This window comes from Vulpes lagopus, chromosome 23 (genome assembly GCF_018345385.1).
Source record: "Vulpes lagopus strain Blue_001 chromosome 23, ASM1834538v1, whole genome shotgun sequence".
Taxonomy (NCBI): domain Eukaryota; kingdom Metazoa; phylum Chordata; class Mammalia; order Carnivora; family Canidae; genus Vulpes; species Vulpes lagopus.
Window position 1 is genome coordinate 20,085,046 of NC_054846.1, and position 24,835 is coordinate 20,109,880.

Sequence of the window (24,835 nt, forward strand, 5' to 3'; positions counted from 1 at the left end):
AATTGCTGGTGCTGTAATTCCTCACATAAACAAGCATATACTTTTACATCTAAAATTCCAAATTTTGCAAGTTTTTTCTTAATTTCTTAAGTTCCACATGTCTGTTCTGAATTGAAGAGGCCTCTGCTCTCTTCACAATTCAGTTTCCCTGTCTCCATGCTAGTAATTTAGTTACGAGTGGCAAGGAATACTTCAGAAAAATCTCTCGAAAGAGTAGTAAATATTCCTATTCCTAAAATCTAGTGTGTGAATTCAGGAAGGAAACAACAAATTTTTAATCAAAGTAAGCAATAATGACAGGTTTATTTAAAATTCCAGTAGAGAAAACCCACTAGTTTTGGAATAAAAGTACTCAATGTACGAGAGCATAAGTGAATATAAAAGGTTAGCAGAAGAAAAATAAAACCAAACATAGTACAAAAAAATTTAAAAAGTTTGAAATGGATTTAAACAGGGATGTTCTTTAAATCCTCCAAATATTTAACAGTTACTAGGTTTGGCAAACAATTCACTTGAAAATTAAAGCCTATATCTGTAAACTCCATAAAAACTGCTTATTACATTCAAGCACTCCATACAATTGGTACTGAAACATGTAGGCAGTCGATTTCAGAGTAGCAGGAATTACTCATTTGCTCTCACAGTTATATGAATTAACCAGCTGCATAACTGCTTTTTGGAGAAGAAGGAAGAGAAGACAGGAAAAAAAAAGTAGGATAAAATCTCTAAAAAACTGAAACACAGCAAAATTCAGACATCAGTTTGTTTCTTAAAAGCACCAAACTGACTCTTTACCGTATATTCTACATTTGCAGTTGTCATTTCCCTCTCCCCCACCCCCCTCAAATACTCCTAAACCCACTAGTCTAATCAATTCTTAACTTCCAAATATTCTGTACATATATAATTAGCAAAGAGCATATGTCTAACATTATTCTGACAGCAGTATGGTCAGCATACAATTTTAGAAAGATTACTATGTATATCATCAAGATTAAACTTTACTTAAAAAACAAACAAAAACCATTACTAAACAAACAGTTTTAAAATATTATGAAAACCCATGAAAAGAAGATTCAACATGGGTCCTAAACCTGATAAAAACACACTTCAGAGAGACTATTAATGCTAAACTTTTGCCAAATGATGACCTTAAAGTGCCAAACACAAAAGAATCTCTTAGGACCATTTCTCCAATAGATAATTTGTCCCTGGCTTGGCCATCTCTCCTTTAACTATATACGAAGTCCTGCTGAAAGTATGCATTTTAGTTGATTTTACCATAGAACGTTACATTGTAAACTAAACAGGTTCTTGATATCAACAGTATGTTACCAAGGCTTTTTTATTTCTGAATCCAACAGTTGGTCACAGAGGTCAAGTATTATCAAGGCTCCTTTGTCAGTTCTCAATCGTGTCTGATTCCATCCTTCAAGTACATGCAAGGCTCAATAGTTTTCAAGAGGCAGAAGCCTGAGGCCGTTTAAGACACAGATGAAATAGGATTGTGAGGTGAACCCATCTGAGTAAGAACTTTATCCAGCCACTGGAGGGGGCCATGCAGGTGGATCTCAATCCAGCAGGGGGTGCTAGTAACATCCTGGCGGTGGTATTCGGCTCCCCAACCCTAGAAGACACATTGGAGGTCATTTCACTTGCTTAACTCCGTGATTAAACTTATAAGAAGAGTTCTCATAATCAGACATGCTGATTAAAGACATGGATGCTTTCCATGACAGGTGCTTGTGCACACAAACACACGTAAGAGGCAGGCAATTTCAGGGAATGGGTGTGTTCAAGGCTCCCTGAAGTCCTTACATAGATTCCAGGTCAAGAGTACTGGTCTTGGGGAATGGAAGTTTCAAAACACATTATAAGGCTGTTTTAATGAAGGCACTTTCTAACTTTCATTTTCATTGCCCACTCACTACCTTACTGATGGTACTGTAACATCTTAAATTCTCATTTTACCATCAAGAAAATAAGACAGAAGTTACTGTTAGGCAGCTTCTTGCCTACTCACTCACTGGTGGTCCTCCTATCAACACAAGAGCTTTTGATCTTTCAATCTCCAAGCAAACTGGCAGAAGCACATACATACCCAAAAAGCTATAATTGACACCTAATCATTGCTCTGAATCAATAGATTCCATTACATATTGTATACACGGATGTATATGTATATAATAGATCTATACATCCATTATACATCCAGACATCTTCAGCATTACTGAATTGGTACACTAAAATTGCAAAAGAGAAAGGTAATTTTGCAATTGCAAAGATCAAAAACTCACTGGTGTGGGCAATGGAAAATAAAGCTCTGATAAATCCTTGTTTCATGAGGGATGTTAGAGAAGGTTGGGTTCTATTTATCTCTGACACCTACCTACTCCAGGAATTTCAAGAAATACATATGAACATCAAAACCTTCAAGAAAAAGTTGTGATATATGAACTGCATACCGATATATATCTATGCATTTGTACTTATATCAATACATTGCTAAACTTAAAGGTTTGTGTGCATGTTTCCTACATTAGATAGTAAGTTCTTTGAAGACAGGGAAGACCAGATCTTATTTATCTTTGATTTCAAACACCTAGCACAGTGACTGGCACAAAGCAGAAGCCCTAAGAAATACCTGTTCAGCTGAATTGACTTGGACTTTTCAGATATATATGAGGAGTTCATTGTGCAAATAATTTATAAAATGAATGCTTTAAAGTCCAAAATGACGGTCTTCAAAATAGCACAAGATTGGCTATTAATATTAGTAAAATGTGCTGTGCTGTATCATTTCTCTAAGATGCTAAGTGACAGGGCAAGGTATGTAATCCTTATCATAATAAAGAACAATACTGCACAAACACTATTGAATTTTGTTGTTGTTGTTGCAAATGTATAAGCAGCTGCCCTTTATCATGTCAGCAGGAGTTTTAAAACGAAATTTGTTTACTCATAACTCTCCAAATCCAGCTTCCCAACTATGTCCATTATATCTTTATTATATATGATTTATTATATGTCCATAACCTTCCATTCCATCTCATTATTTTATAGTTAAACATGTAATAGGCTACTAGCATTGTGAACCTAGAGACGTTAGGTGCTTTTACATCTTTGTGTTAATTCTCTGGAATGGTGCTAAAAATATTTGTTTAATGAATGAAATCTAATACATTGTTAATGCATATCTTTATATCATAAACACTTTTTATTAGTGTAAAGTTTGTACTTGTGTAAAAATATTTTAAAATGTATAAAAGTAAAACCATTAAAATTAGGTAATCAATATGAAATGAGCATGAGGAGAAAGCCAGTTGGAGCAGTAGAGTCATTAATTTCCTCTTGAGTGGTTCTTCAATAGTAGTAGACTCACCAAGGGACCTTTGTAATGATTACCACAGTTCCCAAACTCCACCTACCGGTCTTAAAGATGACAATCATGAGGATCAGCAAAGGATCCCTGTGCCTTAACTGCACAGTTAAAATGGCAGATAAAACTAGAACCTGGGTCTCTTGACTCTCAACAGGTATTCTTTCCTCCATACCAGTAAACAACAGACAAAAAGCACTGTGACTGTCCTCATTTTAAAATTCATTTTAGCTAAAACGCAAAGTCAAAAATGAAACAGTGAATGTTAACTGTGGCTGAGAAAGATCTTTATAGTCCCATAGGTACATAGCATATTGGTAAATCCCTTTAAAAGGTAAAAACCCTCCTTTAATACTAAAAAGGCACCAGACTCAGCCACAAAGAACTACTGAATTATGTTTTGAGAAAGCCAACATTCAGAGAACACAGTCAAAATCTGCTACTATGATTCAAAGAAGTAAGAAAACAATGATACTCAGGGAAAGGTATCTTTGATCTAAAGGATGATTAACAAAGTAAGTTTCCAAAATTACCCTCTGTAACACATACATTACAAACAGGTTTAACAACAAGTTAGGTGAGCTTCTAAAGAGAGGACATAAAAGGTGATTGCCTCACCCAAATATATAATTAGTTCTGTTTCTCAAGGTAACAGAGGATGAAAATTTATCTTTGAGAATTCAGAGACAAGTCAGTCATTAGAATAAGTTACAACTCATAAAATCTAACCAGATATTTAATGTTTTTACATTTCAATGACATCTTAAAACTTTTTTTCAGAGGCAAATGCATAAAAGAGATCACTTAACCGTGAACAATGTCTTTAACCTTCCCCATCCTCAACCCTAACAATAATCTTAGAACTAAGGCATTTGTGGGCAAAGGTCTTATTAATTTTTGAATTAAAAGAAAATTGTGAGTTTTTGCCGCAACCATTAAAAAAAGTCTGACCAATCAAAAATGAACCCCAGTGTTACGAATTTTTATTTACAAAAAGATTACTTGTTCATTGTCAAAACTAAAGCAACAAGCATTACCATCATAAAGGTATTAAGAACACAGAATAAAAAGAAAAGGAGGGGGGGTGTGTTTACTGAATTGATCTCTTAAGAAAACCACGCATTTAAATTATACAAGTTAAATGTATAACAAGACATTCTTTTATGGTACTACAATGACTAAAATAGTGCTTATTCAAATAGGACAGTTAGTCAAGCCGCCTATGCTGCTAACATGTAATACAAACTCTCCTATATTCTAATGATATTCTCCTGGTAACTGACATCCTCACTAAAGTTTAAAAACGTCTAGGTAATAAGTTGGCTTCTATGGGCACATACCAAGAAGATACAGATTTATATACACTAAGAGAAGGCGCAGCAAGTGTGTCAAACCCTGACCAGAGGAATCAGAATTCACTTACCTTTACAAAGCTCATGCGGATAGTGCACATTTTAGTGAGCTCATAGACTGTCTCGAAGCCATGGTTCACAGACTGTGCCAATAACTGAGCAAATTCTTGGTTATTAAAAATTTTCAAACTACACCCACTGGGGATCTTGCAAACAGTAGTGGGGTGAAATCCATGATGGTAGTTGCAGTTCCGACTTTGCACAAAGATACTGCTGTCACTGAGGCATTCGGCGTACACCTCCCCTCCAACATAGTAAAGATGTACTCCTGTAGGAAGACAATGCATGCAATGTCTTCATTATCATTTTTCACAGCTGAAAAGCATCTGTGTAACTTCAATATATGAATCTGCATGGATCTAAAATTTGGCTAACTAGACATTCTCCAAATCTTGCACAACTGATAAAATCTTAGTTAATTGTATTAGTTCATACAATGTCCCTTTGTTATTTTGTATATTTAAGAGGTTTCTAGGAAATAATATAACAAAGAAAGGAGGATCAAGAAAAGTAAAAGAACTAGAAAACCACAGGTGGAGGAAGTAGTGCTAAGAGCTGTAAGATGTAAGGTCGAGGGGAAAAGAAAATTATAAAAATAATTCATACTATGTGGAATCTGATCTCCCCGAACTACCATCTGCTCCAAACTTCTTCCTGTGACATCTTTGAGTGCCAGGAGTGTAGGAAATCGATCCTACCCGGCCTTTAAAAAAAGGAAAGTGGGGGCGGTGGGGTGGGGGAGCATTCTGACAAAGTCCTACACCATTAATGGCAGATTATTATAGGCCACGCAGTGAACACAGTCACATCCCATGTGGCTTTAAACAATCTATCTTGCAGGTAACTCTAGCATGGCTCAGCCAATGCGAAAACTATGGTCTCCAATCCAATCTAAAAAATTATGTGTTGTGTTTACATGTACACACAATGGCTAAGACTTCCGTAATGATTAAATAGCTGCTAGAGCAGAAGCCCATTTTCCTGCCTGATGTAGAGAAAGCAATTTAAGAGAGAGAGAGTGAGTGTGTGTGTTTAACTCTTTTCCCCGGTAATAAAAATGAGGAATTTGCATTTTTGAACATTTAGAAAGTAAAACAAAATATGAAGCAGCAAATACCATCCCTTGTTTAGTAATGTAGAGGTAGTAACTGTAAGTGTTCGATGCACTAGATTACAGGTTTTGAGTGTTACTAAACTTTCTCTGCAAACATTCAAAGTATCGATGGGATTATAAGGACACAACAATTTACGTTAGCCATTCTGCTATTATTGGATCATAGTTTTGATACCCATTTTCTGCTGTTATACCAATGCCAGGATAAATATCTCTGGATAATTTTTGATAATATCCTTAGGAGAGATTCCTGGAAGTTAAATCACTGGATCGAAGGCTCTTGATTCACTTTGCCAAATGACTTTCCAGAATGCTTGTATCAATTTACACCCTACAAGCAGTGTATGAATGCCTTTCTAATTTTGCCTATGCCAGGACTGAGCTTAAGACAAAAACAAATAAATTAAAATAAATTATAGCTGAAAAACAGTATTGTTTTAATTTGCATGTGAGACTGGATATGCTCTCATATTTTTATTAGCCATCTGTGTTTCTCTTACAAACTTACTGTTCATATTTCTTACCTATTTATCCCACTGGGGTTCTAGTATTTTTATTACTTTTTTATGAGCTGCGTGTAAGATATAAATAATTTATTTCCTATTTGTTTCCCCATTAGTCCTTTGTATTTTTTTTAATCTATAGAAGTTTGAAAGCTTTCAGTAGTCAAATCTCATGATCTTTCCTATTGCTTTTTATGCTTAAAAATTTCTACTTCTATGATCAAATGTATTTTCTTCTAGTTTCTTAATAGCTTGCCATTAAAAAAAACCTCAGTTCATTAATCTATTTGCATATATGATACTGAGGTCAGGGTTTCTCCCGACAGCCTCACTTAGAAGCTAATGTCGTTCCTGCAGGACCACTAGGAGACTGCTGGTTTGTTATGCTTCACTTAATATACATTCATTTTGAAATACAATATAGTTTGAGTTTAATTTATTTTGCCATTTAGAGCCTGATTTAACTGTAGTTTTATAATATTTAATTAGCCTAACATCAAGAGTTTTTCCTTTACTTCTCCATTAAAAAATGGAGCTATTTTCACTCGTTTGTTCTCCCAGGTAATATCAGAACATATTTGCCAACTTTCAAAAAATAACACATTATGATTCTGGCATGGATTGTTTTAAACCATACACTGAAATAGGAAGAACAGACATCTTTAAAATAGTCTCACAATATTAAGTCTTCTCTTTAAGGAACACTGACTGCTTATTTATCTAAATTTTCTCTCTCAGTAAAATTTAGTTTTCTTTACATAATTCTCATATATTGCTGATTCAGACTATTTCAAAAAAGTTATGTTTTCTATTGGTACAGGAAATGTGATTTTCTCCTCGACTATATTTTCTAACTGGTTATTGCCAGATTAAAGAAAACTGGCACATAGTTTCTACAAATAAATTCTTGGGGATCCCTGGGTGGCTCAGCGGTTTGGCGCCTGCCTTTGGCCCAGGGCACGATCCTGGAGTCCCGGGATCGAGTCCTGCGTCAGGCTCCTGGTGTGGAGCCTGCTTCTCCCTCTGCCTGTGTCTCTGCCTCTCTCTCTCTCTCTCTCTCTCTCTCTCTCTCTATGTCTGTCATGAATAAATAAATAAGTAAATCTTAAAAAAAATTCTTTAGAAGTTTCTAGATAAACAACCATAACTTTTGAATAAACACAATGACCATAAGTATCACCATACTAACTACATATTACTAACATAAGTAATACTGACATGGGTGAAGGAGGAAAGCCATTCATACACAGACTTATGGTATGAGCAGAAATTAATAAAAGCATTTCGGAAGTAATTTGGCACAACATCAAAAGCTTTTGACCTACTAATTTCACTTCAAGAATCCATCCCAGGAATATTATCAATTAGTTAATCATATCATCTGCAATAATGGTAATTTTGGCTTATTTCCATTATTGATAATTCTACATTTGAATACTCCAGTCAAGGCATCTGAAACAATTTTAAATAACAGCATTCCCAGAATCCTTATTTTCTTCCTGTGTGTTTTTTTTTTTTTTTAAGTAGGCTCCACGCTTGGCATGGGGCCCAATGTGGGGCTTGAACTCAAGGCCCTGAGATCAAAACCTGAGCTGAGATCAATAGTCAGATTCTTAATCCACTGAGTCCCCCAGGTGCCCCTCTTCCTAATTTGTAATAGAAATGATCCAGAGTGTAATGACTTTTTAGTACTTTGGGGTAATGGTCAACTTTAGAACTTAATTAAAAATATAACCCTCCATCCTGAATATACATAAAATTGTGTTTGTATACAATTTTCAGGGTTTAGAGATCATAGTAGGGTATCTATATGTTATGAACTTAGGTTTTAGCATTTCATCATCAAATGTAGAGTTTAGGGTTTGTTTCCCCCCACCCCCAATCATATAAAGGAACTATCTATTGATTCCTGTTTTAGGAGGTTTTTTGATTTTTTTTAAGGATCAAGTGTTAAACTTTATATCAAATGCCTTTTAAGCATTTATTAAATAACCACTTGATCTGGTCCACTGTTCTAAATTTTATGGTAGGTAATTTTTTAAAAAATGTTTACTCTGGAAATAATTTCAAACTTTTAGAAATAGAACAAACAGCCAAAAAAAAAAAACCAGAACAAAGAACATGCATATAACCACTGTCCTGATTCATCTATGGTGACAATTTATTCCATATGTTTTATCATTTGCACCTCCTTCCCCTCTCTGCTTTCATACACACCCTCATATACATTCTATATATATAGATAGATAGATAGATGTATATATACATATCCACATATATATGTATAGTTATATGTGTATATATATATATATATATCCACACATAGATACATGTATATGCATGTATCTATATATATTCTGACATAGGATTTGTTTTAGATGGATATATAATCATATACACACACACATTTATGTATGTATTTCTTAAGAATAGGGATGTTCTTCTATATAGCTACAGTACAGTTAGCAATGCTAGTGCATGTAACATTGATATAATACTCTTATCTAATCTACCACTCATGTTCTAACTCTGTCTGCAGACCCCAGTAAGGTCCTCTGTGGTCTTTTCCCCCTTTTCTGGTATAGATCACGTTCAGGGTCAACTTATTACACAGCTGACATATCTTTTTAATCTCTCTTAATGTGGAACATCTTTATACCTTTGTCTTTTGACATTGATATTTTGGAAGAATACAGTTCCTCCTCACCCCCCCACCTCCTTTTTAAAGATTTTACTTATTTATTCAGAGACACATGGAGAAACAGAGGCAGAGACACAGGCAGAGGGAGGAGAAGCAGGCTCCCTGCAGTGAGCCTGATGTGGGACTCGATCCCAGGACCCTGGGATCATGACCTGAGCCAAAGGCAAATGCTCAACCACTGAGCCACTCTGGCATCCCCGCCTCACTCTTTCTAAAAGAATTTTGGCTTTGTCTGAAGTTTCCCCATGATGAGGCTCAGATTTGCATTCTCAGTTGGAATTCTGCATAGGTGATGTTACTTCCTTCTCAGGGCATCACATCTGGTGGCATATGAGATCTATCTGTCTCTCATTGGTAATGATAATTTTCATCTCCCAGTCAAGATGCTGTCCAATGTTTCCACTGTATAGTTACTGATTTTTATTCTCTGTTGTACCTAACAGGCAGTCTGTGTGGAGACACTGTAAGACCTTGCAAATACCCCAATTCTTGCAAAAAATTTCTCTGCAAATTCAGGAATACACTGAAGATTCCTGATGGCTGCAAAATGATGACTTTCCAACTCTAGCACTCACTCTACATTTACCAACCAGCCTTCCCCATTCATTCTTTATCTACTTATTATTGGCATGGACTTACAAATTACTATTGTTTTTCAGTGGTTTAAAATCCATAGCTGGGTAATCCCTGGGTGGCTCAGTGGTTTAGCACCTGCCTTTGGCGCAGGGCATGATCCTGGAGTCCCGGGATCGAGTCCCACATCAGGCTCCACGCAGGGAGCCTGCTTCTCCCTCTACCTGTGTCTCTGCCTCTCTCTCTCCTCTCTTTCATGAGTAAATAGATAAAATCTTAAAATAAATAAATAAATAAATAAATAAATAAATAAATAAATAAATAAATAAATAAAAAATCCATAGCTGTACTCAATTATTTTGGTGCTCAAACTGTCCCAGAATTGGCCAGGGGAAGCCCCTCCAAGTTGGCTCCTGTGACATGCTCCATCTAAACATTTCCTTGCTTTCTGATATAACAAAATGTTCCAGGGTCATCTTTGTCTATCTGTTCTGGCCTTGGAGTCGGCGCTTTTCCTGAGAAGCCCTGGATCCTCCCAGTGGGAACTGGTGTTAAGAGATGAAAAGCCGAGCAGCAGATGTGCTTATTGCTCCTGGGCATCTTTGCCTGTTAGCCCTTTCAGCAGACAGATCAGAAACCATATGCATGTCTGAATTCACCTATCTAAGTGCACACACACACACATACACACATCCATGAGAACATAAACATGCATATACGCATATGTACACATATTCTTAAATCATGATTTCACTCTGATACCACCATGGGGTTTATTTTTGCCCTCCTCTACACTGTATTTTTCTTACTCCACAGTGAAAAGCCAGGTTCTCAGCAGCAACCATACATTCAGTCATTTGCTTAACCTTCTCTCTATAAGTTTCATAACTGTTTCATTCATACTGTTACAAGATAATCAAGTATACTAACAAAAAAGAGTTCTGGATTTATTTGCAACCACTCTACCCTACTTGGCCCAGACTGAAGATAATATAGCCAAACAGGACATTCATAGCTTATTCCGGATTAGTGCTTTCTTTTTTCCTCCCGAGTTATGGGGCGCATTTGAAACACATTAGGTTTTACTCGTTTTTAACTTATTATTTAGTTTTAGGTTGTAAGTCACTTTCTAACAGCTGTTTTTATTCTTCAGCAAAATCTAAGATAGACTAGTGCCCCCTGCCCTTCCTCCAATCACTATTTCAGCTAATTAGTATCAACTCCTTTGGGGTGGCAGACCACAGAAACTGCTGATTGGAAAGCAAGTAACTTCCAATATTTGCGTACTGGAGCCAGTGTTTATTACCAGGTGTTTGCTATACGAATCTGCTCTAGGAATGACTAGGTCAGTTCTAGGGGAACAGGGACACAGCAGACAAACATCTAAAAGAGGTTCAAGTGCAAACTCACCTTTTCCAATGTGCCGCCTAGTGTTTTCAATAGTGGAATTCCGATTAACGTTGGAGAGCAGCCCAAGGCAGAAACGGTTCTTATTGTTGGAAGGATCGGTGAAACCATCCACCAACACACTTGTGGAGGAGGCATGGAACGCTTCACCCACACGATTATTGAGCTCATAGTAGACAATAGAGCACCAATGTTTAGGTTCCTCATAAGCAACTGCCTGAACGTCTATAAGAAAGAAAAGCTCACAGTCAACCTCGGTAAGTGCCTTGGGCTCTCAAAAACTGAAACTGTATTGTAAAATTGGCTCCGGATCATGGAATGAAGATATGGAAAAGCAAATGCTATTACAATGTATATGATTTCTCGATGAGATCTAAAACAGGTACTCCTTACTATGTGTGACATTCCTCTTTAATTGGAAAATAATCTCCAATTACTATCAGATCCCCAGAATACCAGCTAAGCAAGCATACCAAAGCATTTGCTGAACACTCACAATATGCTACTTGCTCTGTCATATGCCAAAATGGAAGTCACCCCCACCACAGATGCTGGCTCCCCATCTAAAGAAACACAAGTGGCAAGTGAAAAACAAATGGGAAGAGCACAATAGAGGACAGGAAATGTGCCAAAGGTGCTGGCAGAAAAAGGGTGACTTTCAACAAAGCCTTCATAGGCCTATGCTTTTTCAAAGCAATGAAAATCAGTTTCTAATTATTGATAAGAAGTTCCTTTACTTCACATTCAGCTGCCAATAACCATCACGGCCACGGCTCTGCTCCGGTCCTCAAATGTAGGAAGAAATCTTGCCAGCTGGCCATTTTTACAGAATGAATCATATCTCTCTCATCCAGATTTCATGCTAACTTCCTTATATTTGCTTTAAGTCATGCAGAGCAGGTGTGTTTTGTCTCTCCATTCCCAGAATGGGCCAACAATGGAAATTACCCAACTTTACTGACAGGATGCAGCTTGTTAACTCAAATCTCTTAAGACTAACAAATCTCCAAACAGAACATGCTTCTAAACATTTGCAACTAAAAGGTTCTAAAGATAAGTTCCTTCTGTAGTAAAACCTCTTATACCACTGCTTTAGAGATTCCAGGAATACAAACCATGTATGCCCAGTATGCCCATACGTAATGATCTAAGGTTTACGAGGTCCTGAGTGTACAATTGTAAAAAGAGAAAGAATATCCAAATTAGAAGCTTAAGCTAGAACTGTTTACTTCTGCGTTAACATCAACCTCCACAGATATCACAACATACTTAATTTTAGAATTTGGTAAAGAAAACAAAGATAAAGATCTTTTTAAAAAAAATCCATGCATATGGTAGCTGCTCTACACACTTAGCAGGTGAGCCAAAAACAGGCATACACTATTTCTCTACTGAACAATTATCCCAGGTCAAGTTGCTATATTTCAAAGAGCAAAATTTTACTGATTTAGCTAGTGCTAAAACTGAAAGGAAGGCTGTAACATCATTAGAGAAGGCTTTTTATACGTTATCAGGATTGTTTAAGATACTATCCATTTAGGGCAGCCCGGGTGGCTCAGTGGTTTAGCGCCGCCTTCAGCCCAGGGCCTGATCCTGGAGACCTGGGATTGAGTCCCACATCGGGCTCCCTGCATGGAGCCTGCTTCTCCCTCTGCCTGTGTCTCTGCCTCTGTGTGTGTGAGTCTCTCATGAATAAATAAAGAAAATCTTAAAAAAAAAAAAAAAAAAAAAAGATACTATCCATTTAGGTCAGAGGACGACACATTTTTTTCTGTGAAAGACCAAAAATATTTTGTGGGCCACATGGTATCCACTGTAACTATTCATCTGTGCCCTAGCAGCGTTAAAGCTGCCACAGATAATATGTACTGGACATAGCTGTGCTCCCATAAAATTTTATTTACAAAAACAGGCAGCAGGTTGAGTTGGTCTGTGGACTGTAGTATGCGGACTCCTGCTTTAGGAAAACCACCAAAGGTAAAAGAGTAACAGAAAGGCCAACATTCCTTCCTTAGGTAGATATTAACTGTAAACTTATTCTAATGGGGAAATTTTTTAAAGCTATTTAAAGGAAAAACCTTAAAGCAATTTAGAGGCCTATTTCCTGAAATCAGACATTTTAGGCTTAACCGCAATAGCTAATAGGGCCCACACTCTCCTCATCATACAGTTGTGCCGTGCCCATTCTCTCCTGCTATCCTGCTTTTGAAATACAAATTCCAGAGATGTGTAAGACAGGATTTTTTTTTTTTTCCTCAACCAGAATCTTTATTTTTTGGTCCATAATTATGTTTGGGAGCTTGTTCTAGACATTACGAGAAACACAGAGCCAATAAAATAGATGGAAAAATATTTTACAGATTAAGAAGGTATACATTCCAATTTATTATACTGCACATCTAAGAAAGGTTGAGTTTATGGTCAGATTTTAAGAACTTAAAAAACGTAGCAACCCTGACAAAGTCTGAGGTATCTGCCATTTTAATAATAAAAAAAAAAATAGTAAGAATGAAATGAGACCAATGCCTTGTAATTAGATCCCACTGTAGCTTCAATTTGCATAAAATGCTGCATATTGAAATGATCCATGCTACATGGCACCAGCCAAACACTTTCTTCTGTGAGAGGCTGTTTGGGAACGGTTTTCTGCAACAATGTGGTCATAATCTCCTACCCCTGTGCTCAGGGATCCTCCAGAAGTTCACTGACCCAAGTTCTCTTGTCTAGGCCCACCCCACTTGCCAGCACAGAATGACAGCATTCTCCCCTCAGCTGCTGCCGGTGGTCACACAGGGCTGGAAACATACCCACCCTCTCCCAGAAAGGCAAAGAAATGCTCCATTCTGCTTAGAGGTTCTGCTTATATGTTCTTTCAGGTAAGAACAGGAAAAACATATACCTTGATCCATTTTTGTAACACAATTTTATTTAGAAACAAATACAGCGAGAAAGAAACAAATGTTATTAGTTGGTTCCAGTTGCAGCTATATATGGATGAGATCTAGAAAATAATGATACTTATGAATATCTATCCTAACAACAAAAGAACCTTTGGAAAGCCGTGTTATATGAACTTCTAATTTTGGAAATCACCAGTGACAACTCCACTTCGGCAATATTATTGTTTCTTAATAACCCTTTGTCCTTCCGCTTCAAAATACTCTTTTACCACAAATTCAAAATTATTAAGTATTGTGTTCTCAAGAGAGGACTGAACAATTACACTTAGGCCTTCATTAGTTCAATCAGTGTGTTTGTTCTTCATATGAAAAAGATTTTGTAATCCAAAAAATTCTATCTAGCTTCTCTTGCTGTGTTCTTTCTCCTATAGCTATCTTTTTTACAGAATAAACATTTGGGAGGGAAAGTTACATTTGGACAGATAAACTTTAGACAGTAAAAGAGGAATAAACAGCAATCTATTTTACCTCCTCTGTTGATTTCTGAGGGCAGGGAAGGTGCCATCATATTTGTGTCCATTGGCTGAGAGCCATCTTGGGTCATGGGGTCTTCAGGAGGAAGGTAAGCAGGTGGGGGCGTATCAGCTACAAGAGTTAAAGAAAATGATTTTTTTCTCCATAAATAAACACACACACTTAAAAACATATATTCTGTGAAATTCTTGAGATTTAAATTGCCCATTTCAACCTCCCTATCAGAAAATAGCTGCTACAGACACTGAACTGGGTGTATACTTTTTGAAAGTGACTAACATCTCATCATCTGGTACAACCATAGTGAACATTCAGTGGTATGAAAAGCACTGTATGCCAGTAACAGAAGCTGTCTGCCTACTAGGTTCAGGCTGTTTTAAAATAATCAGAAGAACACTTAAACACACTTTCACACAAGCCACTTTGAGAGGACCTGTGCATTTCATAGTTTCACTGGTGGATGGGAAACCTTTGAAAGCTACGTAGGATTTCTTCTTCTTTTTTTTTTTTTTTTTAAAGATTTTATTTATTCACGAGAGACACCAGAGAAAGAAAGAGGCAGAGACACAGAGAGAAGGAGAAGCAGGCTCCATGTGAGGACTGGGACTCGATCCTGGGACTCCAGGATCACGCCCTAGGCTGAAGGCGATCCTGAGACTCCAGGATCACGCCCTAGGCTGAAGGCGGCACTAAACCGCTGAGCCACCCTGGGATCCCCAACATAGGATTTCTTAAAAAAAAAAAAAAAAAAAAAAGCTTCAGGGTCTCTTACATTAAACACATAGGCTCCCAGGAATTTACCGAGTTTCATTACAATTTACTGATTTAAACTGTTAATTTCTCATGACTTTAAACAATCTGTTAAGAGTACCTACTTAATAATAATCATTAGTTTTAAAACCTCTAGGAGCTGAATAATAATCAGTTTATCACAGCTATGTTCTAATTCAGATTTTACATATGTTTCTTCTAAGAAAGCTCACAGCCAGCTGGCAATAAGAGGCAAACAGCATGACTTCTGAAACAAAGAACACTAATATAGATCTTGTGTTTTCTTAAGTTAAATAAGGGGTACGGGTTGCCCACAAATAAGCCTTTGTGATCAAAAAGCAAGTGCTTCACTGGCTATTGTGAGCCCGTCTAGCACATGTGACAGAGCAGGGAACAAAGCTTTACCTTAGGGAGCCATGAATAACTTGGATAAGTAGCCTAGATCCCTAAGGGCAACTGGGTAATACAAAAACTGGCTGATACTGCTGCTCCTTTACAGTTTTTTAGAGATTTCTAAGACTGACTCTCCAGCTGAGTCACAACCCAGTAACTTCCACTGTCCAGCTGCTAACCAGTGAGGGCTCACAGCACAAAGACAGGACTAAGGGGATCTTATCTGGATGCTTCTGTCACCCTGTCTCCAGCTTCTTCCCTGCAGCTGTAACACCAACTCTGCTTTGCTTGCAGCCAGGAATGAAGACAAAGAGCAGCATCCTGCGAGACCGAATCCAGTAAATTTCTGCAAATGAGCTGGTGAGAATATCACCAGCACCCTATGGCAACAACACTACTGCATAGCTATGGGTGATACTCTACTTTTCCCACAAGTGCCTTTTCTCACCCCTGGCAGCTTTCTCTCTTCTACATTTCCTTTATTTGGCTTGTGCCTTATTCCTTCACAGCCAGGAACAGAGTGTAAACTCAAGCAAAAATCTTCCAGTTTTTCATTTTTAGACCTACCCTGGGTTTGCCACTGCTCAAAAGCTTCTGGAACTGTCTCTTCATCACTAACTTGGTTCACCAAACCCGATGGGTTTGGGAGACAGTGGGATGAATAAGAAATCATCAGATGATATTTAGTTTGACTTTTAAACTAGTCTATATTCTCAATGCCCTGCTTCATCCTAAACAGTTTTGGATGGAAAAACAAAATGCTGCAGAATAAAAGGCTCAAAAAGAAAAAAAAAAAGTAATAAATAAATAAAAGATAGCACTATCAAGTATGTACCACTTTTCAATTTTTTAGGACATACCCAGCACTGTTGTCAAATTCACATTTACTTAAAAACATCTCAAGTGGCCTAATAAACAGGCTTGCCCACCCATTTCCCTTCTTGAAATGTTAATCAGTGTTAAGTACATCTTTGTGTAGAGTATGCTCCTTGAGGTCTACTAGCAAGAAATTTGGCACTAATTATTTTTTTTGTGAGATGCTTGCTTACTAACCTATAATTTGAAAAATATAATGCCCTAATTAATCATTTATTTTGATAAACATTACACCATCAGTTAAGCCTAAAAAAGGAAGATAATTGTTTTTGTCTTTGCTAAGTTAAACAAGCAGATGGTCTCCAGTACTTCTGCTGCATTTCCTTTGTTGCTAAAGTATATGTTTCTTGGGATTACATCACCACTTAAATGAATTTGATTAAGTGTGTGGGGGGGTGTGATCCCTCAGGAAGTATCTTTTCTGAGATTGCACTTACAACAGGGCTTTTTCCATTTTCGGCAAATGTGTGCAACACATTATTTTTCTCTTTCTTTTATCAAGAGCAAAGACTGTAACAATTATGCCACTCCCAGAAGGATGCAGCTGTTTCAAAACCCTTCAAAATAAAAAATAAAATATATTCAAGCATCTATGTCTGGCAAATAAAATAGGACATTTGCTTCCTTGACTACGAGGTCTCCCTTTAGCCACAGCAGTATCTTGCAACCAAGAGCAGAGCACCAGGTACTAGAGCTGAAGAGCTCTCGGGTAGGCAGGTGTACCCAGCTCCCCCTGATGCTTGCAGCGGCAGCAGCACCATCTACTTGACTGGAAAATCACTGAACATTTCAACCTACCTGGCATCTGGAAAGGGCTTCCTGGGTCTGAGCTGGTGGGCGAGTGCGGGTAGGTACCACTGCTGCTTCCAGGAGAGTTGGGGTAGCTGCTACTAGGGGAGTGAGGGAATGGATGGCTGTTGGGTTGCTGGAAAGAATCTGGAAAAGTGGCGTTGAGCGGCATGTGAGGCTCGTTTTGTCCTAAGTTACGGAACTGAGCTAATAGGCTGTGCTGAGGATTATATTCGCTGTGTCTTGGAACCAGCACTGGAGGAAGAACTGGAAAAAGGGAAAGAAAAGAGAAAGACAAACATGAAAATGATGAAAATCTGTAATAACGTCACAGTAGAGCAGAAACATAATCTGTAAGTAACAATAAATTATCTGAACCCTGCCCTGCTGCCAGCTCAAAAGCATCATTCAGATGCAAAGCCATTTTCTACTCAGGAATAAATGCGGTAACAAATAGTCTCTTTAGAATTGCTGTGACTTGTGCTCGAGATCTGTAGCACTAACAAACTGCCCAAGAAAAGCGCAGGACACTTGTTATGTTCAAAATGTTAAGGTTCCCGCTTCTGAATTTTTCCATTCACTGAAAACCAAAGCACAATTAACATATGCCACCATCGACAGTACCACGTTTATAGCCTCCACTGATAAGACGTTACATTTAAAGAGTTAATATTTATTGAATGGTATGAATTATTCATCACAAATGTTTTAAATTGACACATTTAACTCACTTTACAACAAAAGGAGGCCCAGTATATTAACAAGGAGAGGATAAATACAGCTAGCAGCAAAAAATCCAAATGCCAATAAAGGTAGTTAATTAGACAAAATACAACATCTTGGGGACAGACTTTATGTTGTGTCCAAGTAGTCATACTTCACAAAAAATTTTTCCTCTGAGGATATTAATGCATTTAACCCACTTCTCAGTAACCCTCAGAACTACCTGACAGGGAAAGGAAGAAACGGGTCATACAAATCACATTTTGCTAACTGGATACTCAAGGTATAAAGGTCAAAAACATCCACACCACTGGAGAATGAAAGAAAGCAGCTCAAGTCACTCCTAATAAGCTCTGTATGTTAGGAACCTAAGGAGTTAATAATTAGCATGGTTTGCAACCTCCAGAAACCTCTAGAGGCAAAGCCACTATAAGTTATGATGCTTATTAAAGTGAAGGCCTGGCTAAGAAGCCCTAACTGGGTTAGATCCTCAACTCCCCACTACAGTCTCCAAACGGACTCCCCAGGAAGGAAGGCCGTCAGAATCCCTACTACTCTCATGGTCTTGGCTAGAAAAACCACCCATTTGGAAATCTGCACGAGGAAAAAGGAGGAGATTTAAAATCTGCTATTGTTGTTGGGAGTTAGAATATATTCTCTCGGGAGGATGCGGAGAAAAGGGAACCCTCTTACACTGTTGGTGGGAATGTGAACTGGCGCAGCCACTCTGGAAAACTGTGTGGAGGTTCCTCAAAGAGTTAAAAATAGACCTGCCCTACGACCCAGCAATTGCACTGCTGGGGATTTACCCCAAAGATTCAGATGCAATGAAACACCAGATACCTGCACCCCAATGTTTATAGCAGCAATGGCCACAATAGCCAAACTGTGGAAGGAGCCTCAGTGTCCATCGAAAGATGAATGGATAAAGAAGATGTGGTTTATGTATACAATGGAATATTACTCAGCCATTAGAAACGACAAATACCCACCATTTGCTTCAACGTGGATGGAACTGGAGGGTATTATGCTGAGTGAAGTAAGTCAATCGGAGAAGGACAAACATTGTATGTTCTCATTCATTTGGAGAATATAAATAATAGTGAAAGGGAATATAAGGGAAGGGAGAAGAAATGTGTGGGAGATATCAGAAAGGGAGACAGAACATAAAGACTCCTAACTCTGGGAAACGAACTAGTGGTGGAAGGGGAGGAAGGCGGGGGGTGGGGGTGAATGGGTGACGGGCACTGAGGGGGGCACTTGACGGGATGAGCACTGGGTGTTATTCTGTATGTTGGTAAATTGAACACCAATAAAAAATAAATTTATTATTAAAAAAAAAGAATATATTCTCTCAAAGAAACAATTATGTTGTGGCATTAGGAATTAAGTAGATTTTTGAGGGCTTTTCAGGGAATCTATCTATAACTTATACCATTTCTGCAGGAAAATGTGCCCCAAACACTTGGATTATCACTTATTCATGAGCTGAACATTGTTTTTCTTTTAAAAATAGGTTTTTGAAGGTCTTAAATGGTCTCATAACTCTATCTTAAATTGCTAATCGGTAAAAATAAATTCCCCACTAACTGACTCCTTAAAAACAAATCTTTTTAGTAGAATAAATGTATTTCCTTTTCTGTACAGTGATGGAATCTAACCCAAATTAAGTCACCAAAAGCATAATTACTCCTTCTACATTTCAACAGTCACCTGAAATATAGGCTATTTTGTTGAAGAAACAAATTCCTAATTGTCATAAAGGCCCCCCCTGGGTCAACAAAAATCTACATTCCAAAGTAAACAAAGGCTCTGAAATGGCACAATACCTTTGAATTACCTATGCAACACTGCAGCTTGAGTTACTACTTTCCAACTTGCCTTTCATGGTCATCTGAATTCTGATTAGTGCCTTTAAAGTAGGGTAAAAACTGGCCTCTAAACCCTACCCCCAAATGCAGCACCAGACAACACCCTGAATCCATCCTCTATCTTGACTCTTCAGAGGATCCCCCCGCCCCCATATACATATACATTCTACCTACTGGAGCCACTGTTTCAGCAACTCCTATTGCCTATAATTTTAGAACCAGGAATTTGCTTCTTCTCATTGCCCACCAATGACAGTGGCAGCAGGAGGCAACGTACACCTGAAGTTCATGTCTAGTACCTGTGTTCCTATAGTAACTCTGTTCTGTGCTGTGGTGGTCAGTTCTATGGACCGAGCCAGCCAGGCATCCCAAGACAAGTATCTTTTAATAAACTTTAAAAAAAAGTATCAAAAAAAAAAAAAAAAAGTATCAAGGGGCACCTGGGTGGCTCAGTGGTTGAGCCACTGTTGGTCTGCCTTTGGCTCAGGGTACGAACCCGGGATCTTAGGATTGAGTCCCACATCAAGGTCCCTGCAGGGAGTCTGCTTCTCCCTCTGCCTCTATCTCTGCCTCTTTCTCTGTGTCTCTCATGAATAAATAAAATCTTTACAAAAAATGTATTGAGATATCACGCATCTATAGTAAAATGCGCAAGTATTCACATAAATGGAATATATACTCCTGTGTCTGGTGTCTTTGGTTCAATACTATGTCTGTAGGATTCAATCAATGTTTTTATATGGCATCTTATTTTATATATATATATATATATATATATATATATATATATATATATTACAATTTGTTTACTCAGTGCCCTTGTCTAACCTCCTCAGAGGCTAATCAATTTCTTTTTACCCCCTGGTTTATCCTTCCTGTATTTCTTCTTGAAAAAGTTAACCTGATAAATATGTACTTTTTAAAAGATTTTATTCGTTCGTTCATTCATTCATTCATTCATTCATTCATGGGAGACACACAGAGAGAGGCAGAGAGCTAGAGGGAGAAGCAGGGAGCCTGATGTGGGACTCGATCCCCAGACCAGGATCACGCCCTGAGCCAAAGGCAGACGCTCAACCACTGAGCCACCCGGGCGTCCCAAATGCGTACTTTCCTATTTTGTCTTTACTACTAAAAAGGAAAGTAGCCTACTCTACATATTATTTTGCACTGCTTTATTCACTTATATCCTAAATTAACTTTCTAGTTTAGAGAGATCTTCCATATTTGTTTTTACAGGTAATGTAGCACCATAGTTTCTTCAACCAATCTCCCATGTCTTGGCAGTTTACGGTATATTACCATTACCATAACCCTGTAATGAAGAACTCTGTGCACATATATTGCAGTATTGTTAAAGGAGTACCTTCAGGGTAAATCCCTAGAAGTGGCCATTCTGGGTGAAAATGAACATATAACTCTGTTAAGTACCCCTTTCCAGGGGTTGTGCCATTTCACATTGCCACTGGCCACATATGAGCGTGACTTTCCCCTCAGAGCCCCCAAGACAAGACTTATTTTGTCAAGATTTTTTTTAAAGGAATTTCCTTCATCTTCTAAGATTTTATTTATTTAAGAGAGAGAAAGAGAGAGTGCAGTGCATATGGTGGGGAGATGCAGAGGGAGACAGAGAATCTCTAGCAGACTCATGCTGAGCATGGAGCCCAATGCGGGGCTCGACCCCACGACCCTGACTGAGCAACCCAAGTACCCTATGATTTTCATTTTTTGCACAATATGAGTGAGAAATGGCATTTTGGTGCAATTTTAATTTGCATTTCTCTTATGGTGAAAGTTGATCCTTTTCCATGTATTTCAGGGGACATTTTAATATATTTTTTTGCAACTGGTCTGCTTGAGCCTTTTGCTCATTTTTTAGTCTTTTCATTTTTCATTTAAAAAATATGTATTAGAGATATTAGCCTGTGCTATTTTATATGTTACAATATTTTATCACAATCTGTCATTTGTCTTTTGACTTTGCTTATGTGAAAAAGTTTATTTTTTATAATCAAATTTATCAATATTTTCCTTTATTGCAGATGGACTCTGAGTCATAAAAAGGCTTCTCCTACACCCAGACTGTCAGGAGGAATTCAACCATACATTCTTCTAGTGCATACAGAGTTTCCGATTTTACTTAGATCTCTGATCCATCTGTAGCTCAGTTTTATTTGCTCAGTTTTATTTATACATGAGGAATAGATCTAATTTTATCTTTTTCCAAATGGTTGGCCAGTTGCCCCAACACCATTTATTAAAAAGCCCATCTTTGCCCCAATGACTGGATATACCACTTTTTTGATAAAGTTCCATATATGTTAGGGTCTATGTTTAGACATTCCATTCCATTCTATTCTAGTCAGTGCCCCACTACCACTGTGTTAATTATAGAGGCTTTAAGTTCTAATATCTGATAGGGCTAATCCCCTTTCACAGTTCTTTTTCAATGTTCTGCTTACATGCTTACTCCACATCAACTTTAGTTACCACCCTGTCTACCTCCAAAAAAGGGAGATTTTGGTGCTTTTACAGGGGTCACAATATACTTACAAATTAACTTAGTAAGAATACCTTGATGTTCAGATGTCCTATTCAAAACCTAGGAAGGTTTCTTCAAGTCTACTTTTGCATCTTTTAGGAATGTTCCATGTTAACTATATTCGTCTGCTCAGGCTGCTGTAACAAAATATCACAGACTGGGTGGCTTAAATAATAAACATTTATTTAGTCAAAGTCCTTGTGGTTGAAAATCTGAGCTCGAGGTGTTGGCAGGTTGGTTTCTCCCAAGGCCTCTCTTCTTGGCTAGCAGATGGCTATTTTCTTTTTGTGTGTCCTCACACAGCTTATTTCCCTGGTGTCTCCCTGTATGTCCCAATCTCCACTTATAAGGACACCAGTCAGACTGGATAAGGACTCACTCTAATGGCCTCACTTTAAATTTTTTTTTTTAATTTAAATTAGCCAATATATATTACAACATTAATTTTAGATGTAGAGTTCACTTATCTTTTTAAAGGCCCTATCTCCAAATACAGTCAAATTCTGACGGACTCATGATTAAGGCTTCAAAATACAAATTGGTGGGAGAGGATGAACAATTCAATCTAGAAAACTACATTAAGTTTTATACATTTCATTTATTACATTTACTCCTCTATTTTTTCTGTTGCTACTGTAAATGGAGTTTTCTCTTCCATCATATCTTCTAACTGGTAACTACTTTTATATATGAACGTTATTGATATTTCCACGCTTTTATATACTGCCACCTTGTTGAATTCTTTTGTTGTCTTAGTTTTATCACTGATTCCTTACAGAATTCTCCAGGTAAATTATCATACCACTGACAGAGTTTTCCTTTTCCCTTCCCAATTGTTTTCTCTTGTCTAGTCGCATTGGCTAATAGTGCCAATATAATGTTAAAAAGTACCAGAGACCGTGAACTTTCTTGAAGTATTCTGGACCTTGGTGGGAATGCCTCTAGTATTTCCCCTTAGGATGCTGACTTTAGGACTTTGGTATATACGTTAATTATGTTAAGGAAGTTGCCATCCATTGCTATAGTTCAGTGTTGTTATTAGGAACAGGCATTAGTTTTTTAAAAGATTTATTTTGAGAGAGAGAGAGAAGCAGTGCATGTGAGGGGGGAAGGGGCAGAAGAAGAAGGAGAGACCATCTCCAGCAAACTCCCCACTGAGCGGGGAGCCTGACTTGAGTCTCGATCTCATAATCCTGAGACCATGACCTGAGCTGAATTCAAGAGTCAGACATTTAACCAAATGAGCCACGCAGGCACCCCCAGGTGTTAAATTTTTGTCAGAGAATTTTTCAGCATTTCTGGAGATAGTATTATGATTTTTCTTTTTAGATCTAATTAACAGGATTAATTATTCTTGCATTCCTGGCATAAAACCTGCTTGGGTCATGAAGTATTATTTTCTTAATGTGGGCTGAGTCTAACAATTAATATTTAGAAATTTTATGTCAATATTCATAAGGGATACTGATTCGTTTGTGTGTCTGTGATCTTTACCAGGTTAAAAAAAAAAAGCTTTTTTGGTAAGAGAGAGAGAGAGAGAGAATAAGCAATGGGGAGCAGCAGGCAGAGGGAGAAGTGGGCTCCCCGCTTGGAAAGGAGCCCAATGCGGGACTTGATCTCAAGAGCTTGGGATGCAGATGCTTAACCAACTGAGCCACTCAGGCACCCCTTTTATCAGGTTTTGATATCAACGTTGTATTTGCTTCATAAATGTTTCTGTGGGGGCCCCTGAGTGGCTCAGTTAAGCGTCTGCCTTTAGCTCAGGTCGTGATCTCAGGGTCCTGGGTTCGAGTCCCATGTCGGGCTCCCTGTTCAGCAGGGAGTCTGCTTCTCCTTTTACCCCTACCCCCTTCTTGTGCGTGCGTTCTCTCTCTCTCTCATGCTCTCTCTCTCAAATAAAATCTTTAAAAATAAATAAATAAATGTTTCTGTGCTCAGAAAGGGTTTATGTTCCTAACCAGCCTCTAAATGTTAGGCAGACTTCCCCTGTTCAATTATTTGGGCTTAGTGCTTTCTTGTGGAGTAGTTCCTTAATAACTTTCTCAATTCTTTGTTCCATAGAAATAAATTTAAACTTTCTACGATTACTGAGGCTAATTCTGGTAAATTGTATGTTTCCTGGGAAATTATCCATTCTATCTAGGTTTTCAAATTTACTTGCATAAAGATATGCAGAGTAATCCTACAATTAAGTTTTATATCTTCTGTATCAATAACTGTTTCCTATATCTTTTTTATATATATATATATATTTACGCTTTCTCCCCATCTGATCTTTTTTTCTTAATTACCTGATCCTTGGTCTTTTTTTGAAACCAGGATTTGGATTTGTTCATTTGATCTTTTT

At 37.7% G+C, this 24,835-nt stretch overlaps 1 protein-coding gene across 6 annotated transcripts in view; it reads right to left on the reverse strand.

Moving 5' to 3' along the window:
* Positions 1-284: 284 nt before the first annotated feature.
* SMAD1 (SMAD family member 1) overlaps positions 285-24,835 on the reverse strand; it is a 76,946-nt gene continuing 52,395 nt past the window's right edge. For all 6 annotated transcript variants that reach the window (XM_041738275.1, XM_041738271.1, XM_041738273.1 and 3 more), the window contains 5 exons: positions 17,362-17,619; positions 14,518-14,634; positions 11,093-11,314; positions 4,803-5,059; positions 285-1,627 (listed from right to left, as the gene is read on the reverse strand). In XM_041738275.1, the coding sequence (XP_041594209.1) occupies positions 1,484-1,627; positions 4,803-5,059; positions 11,093-11,314; positions 14,518-14,634; positions 17,362-17,619 (998 nt within the window). In that variant the 3' untranslated portion in view covers positions 285-1,483. The remainder of the gene's footprint in view (positions 1,628-4,802; positions 5,060-11,092; positions 11,315-14,517; positions 14,635-17,361; positions 17,620-24,835) is intronic.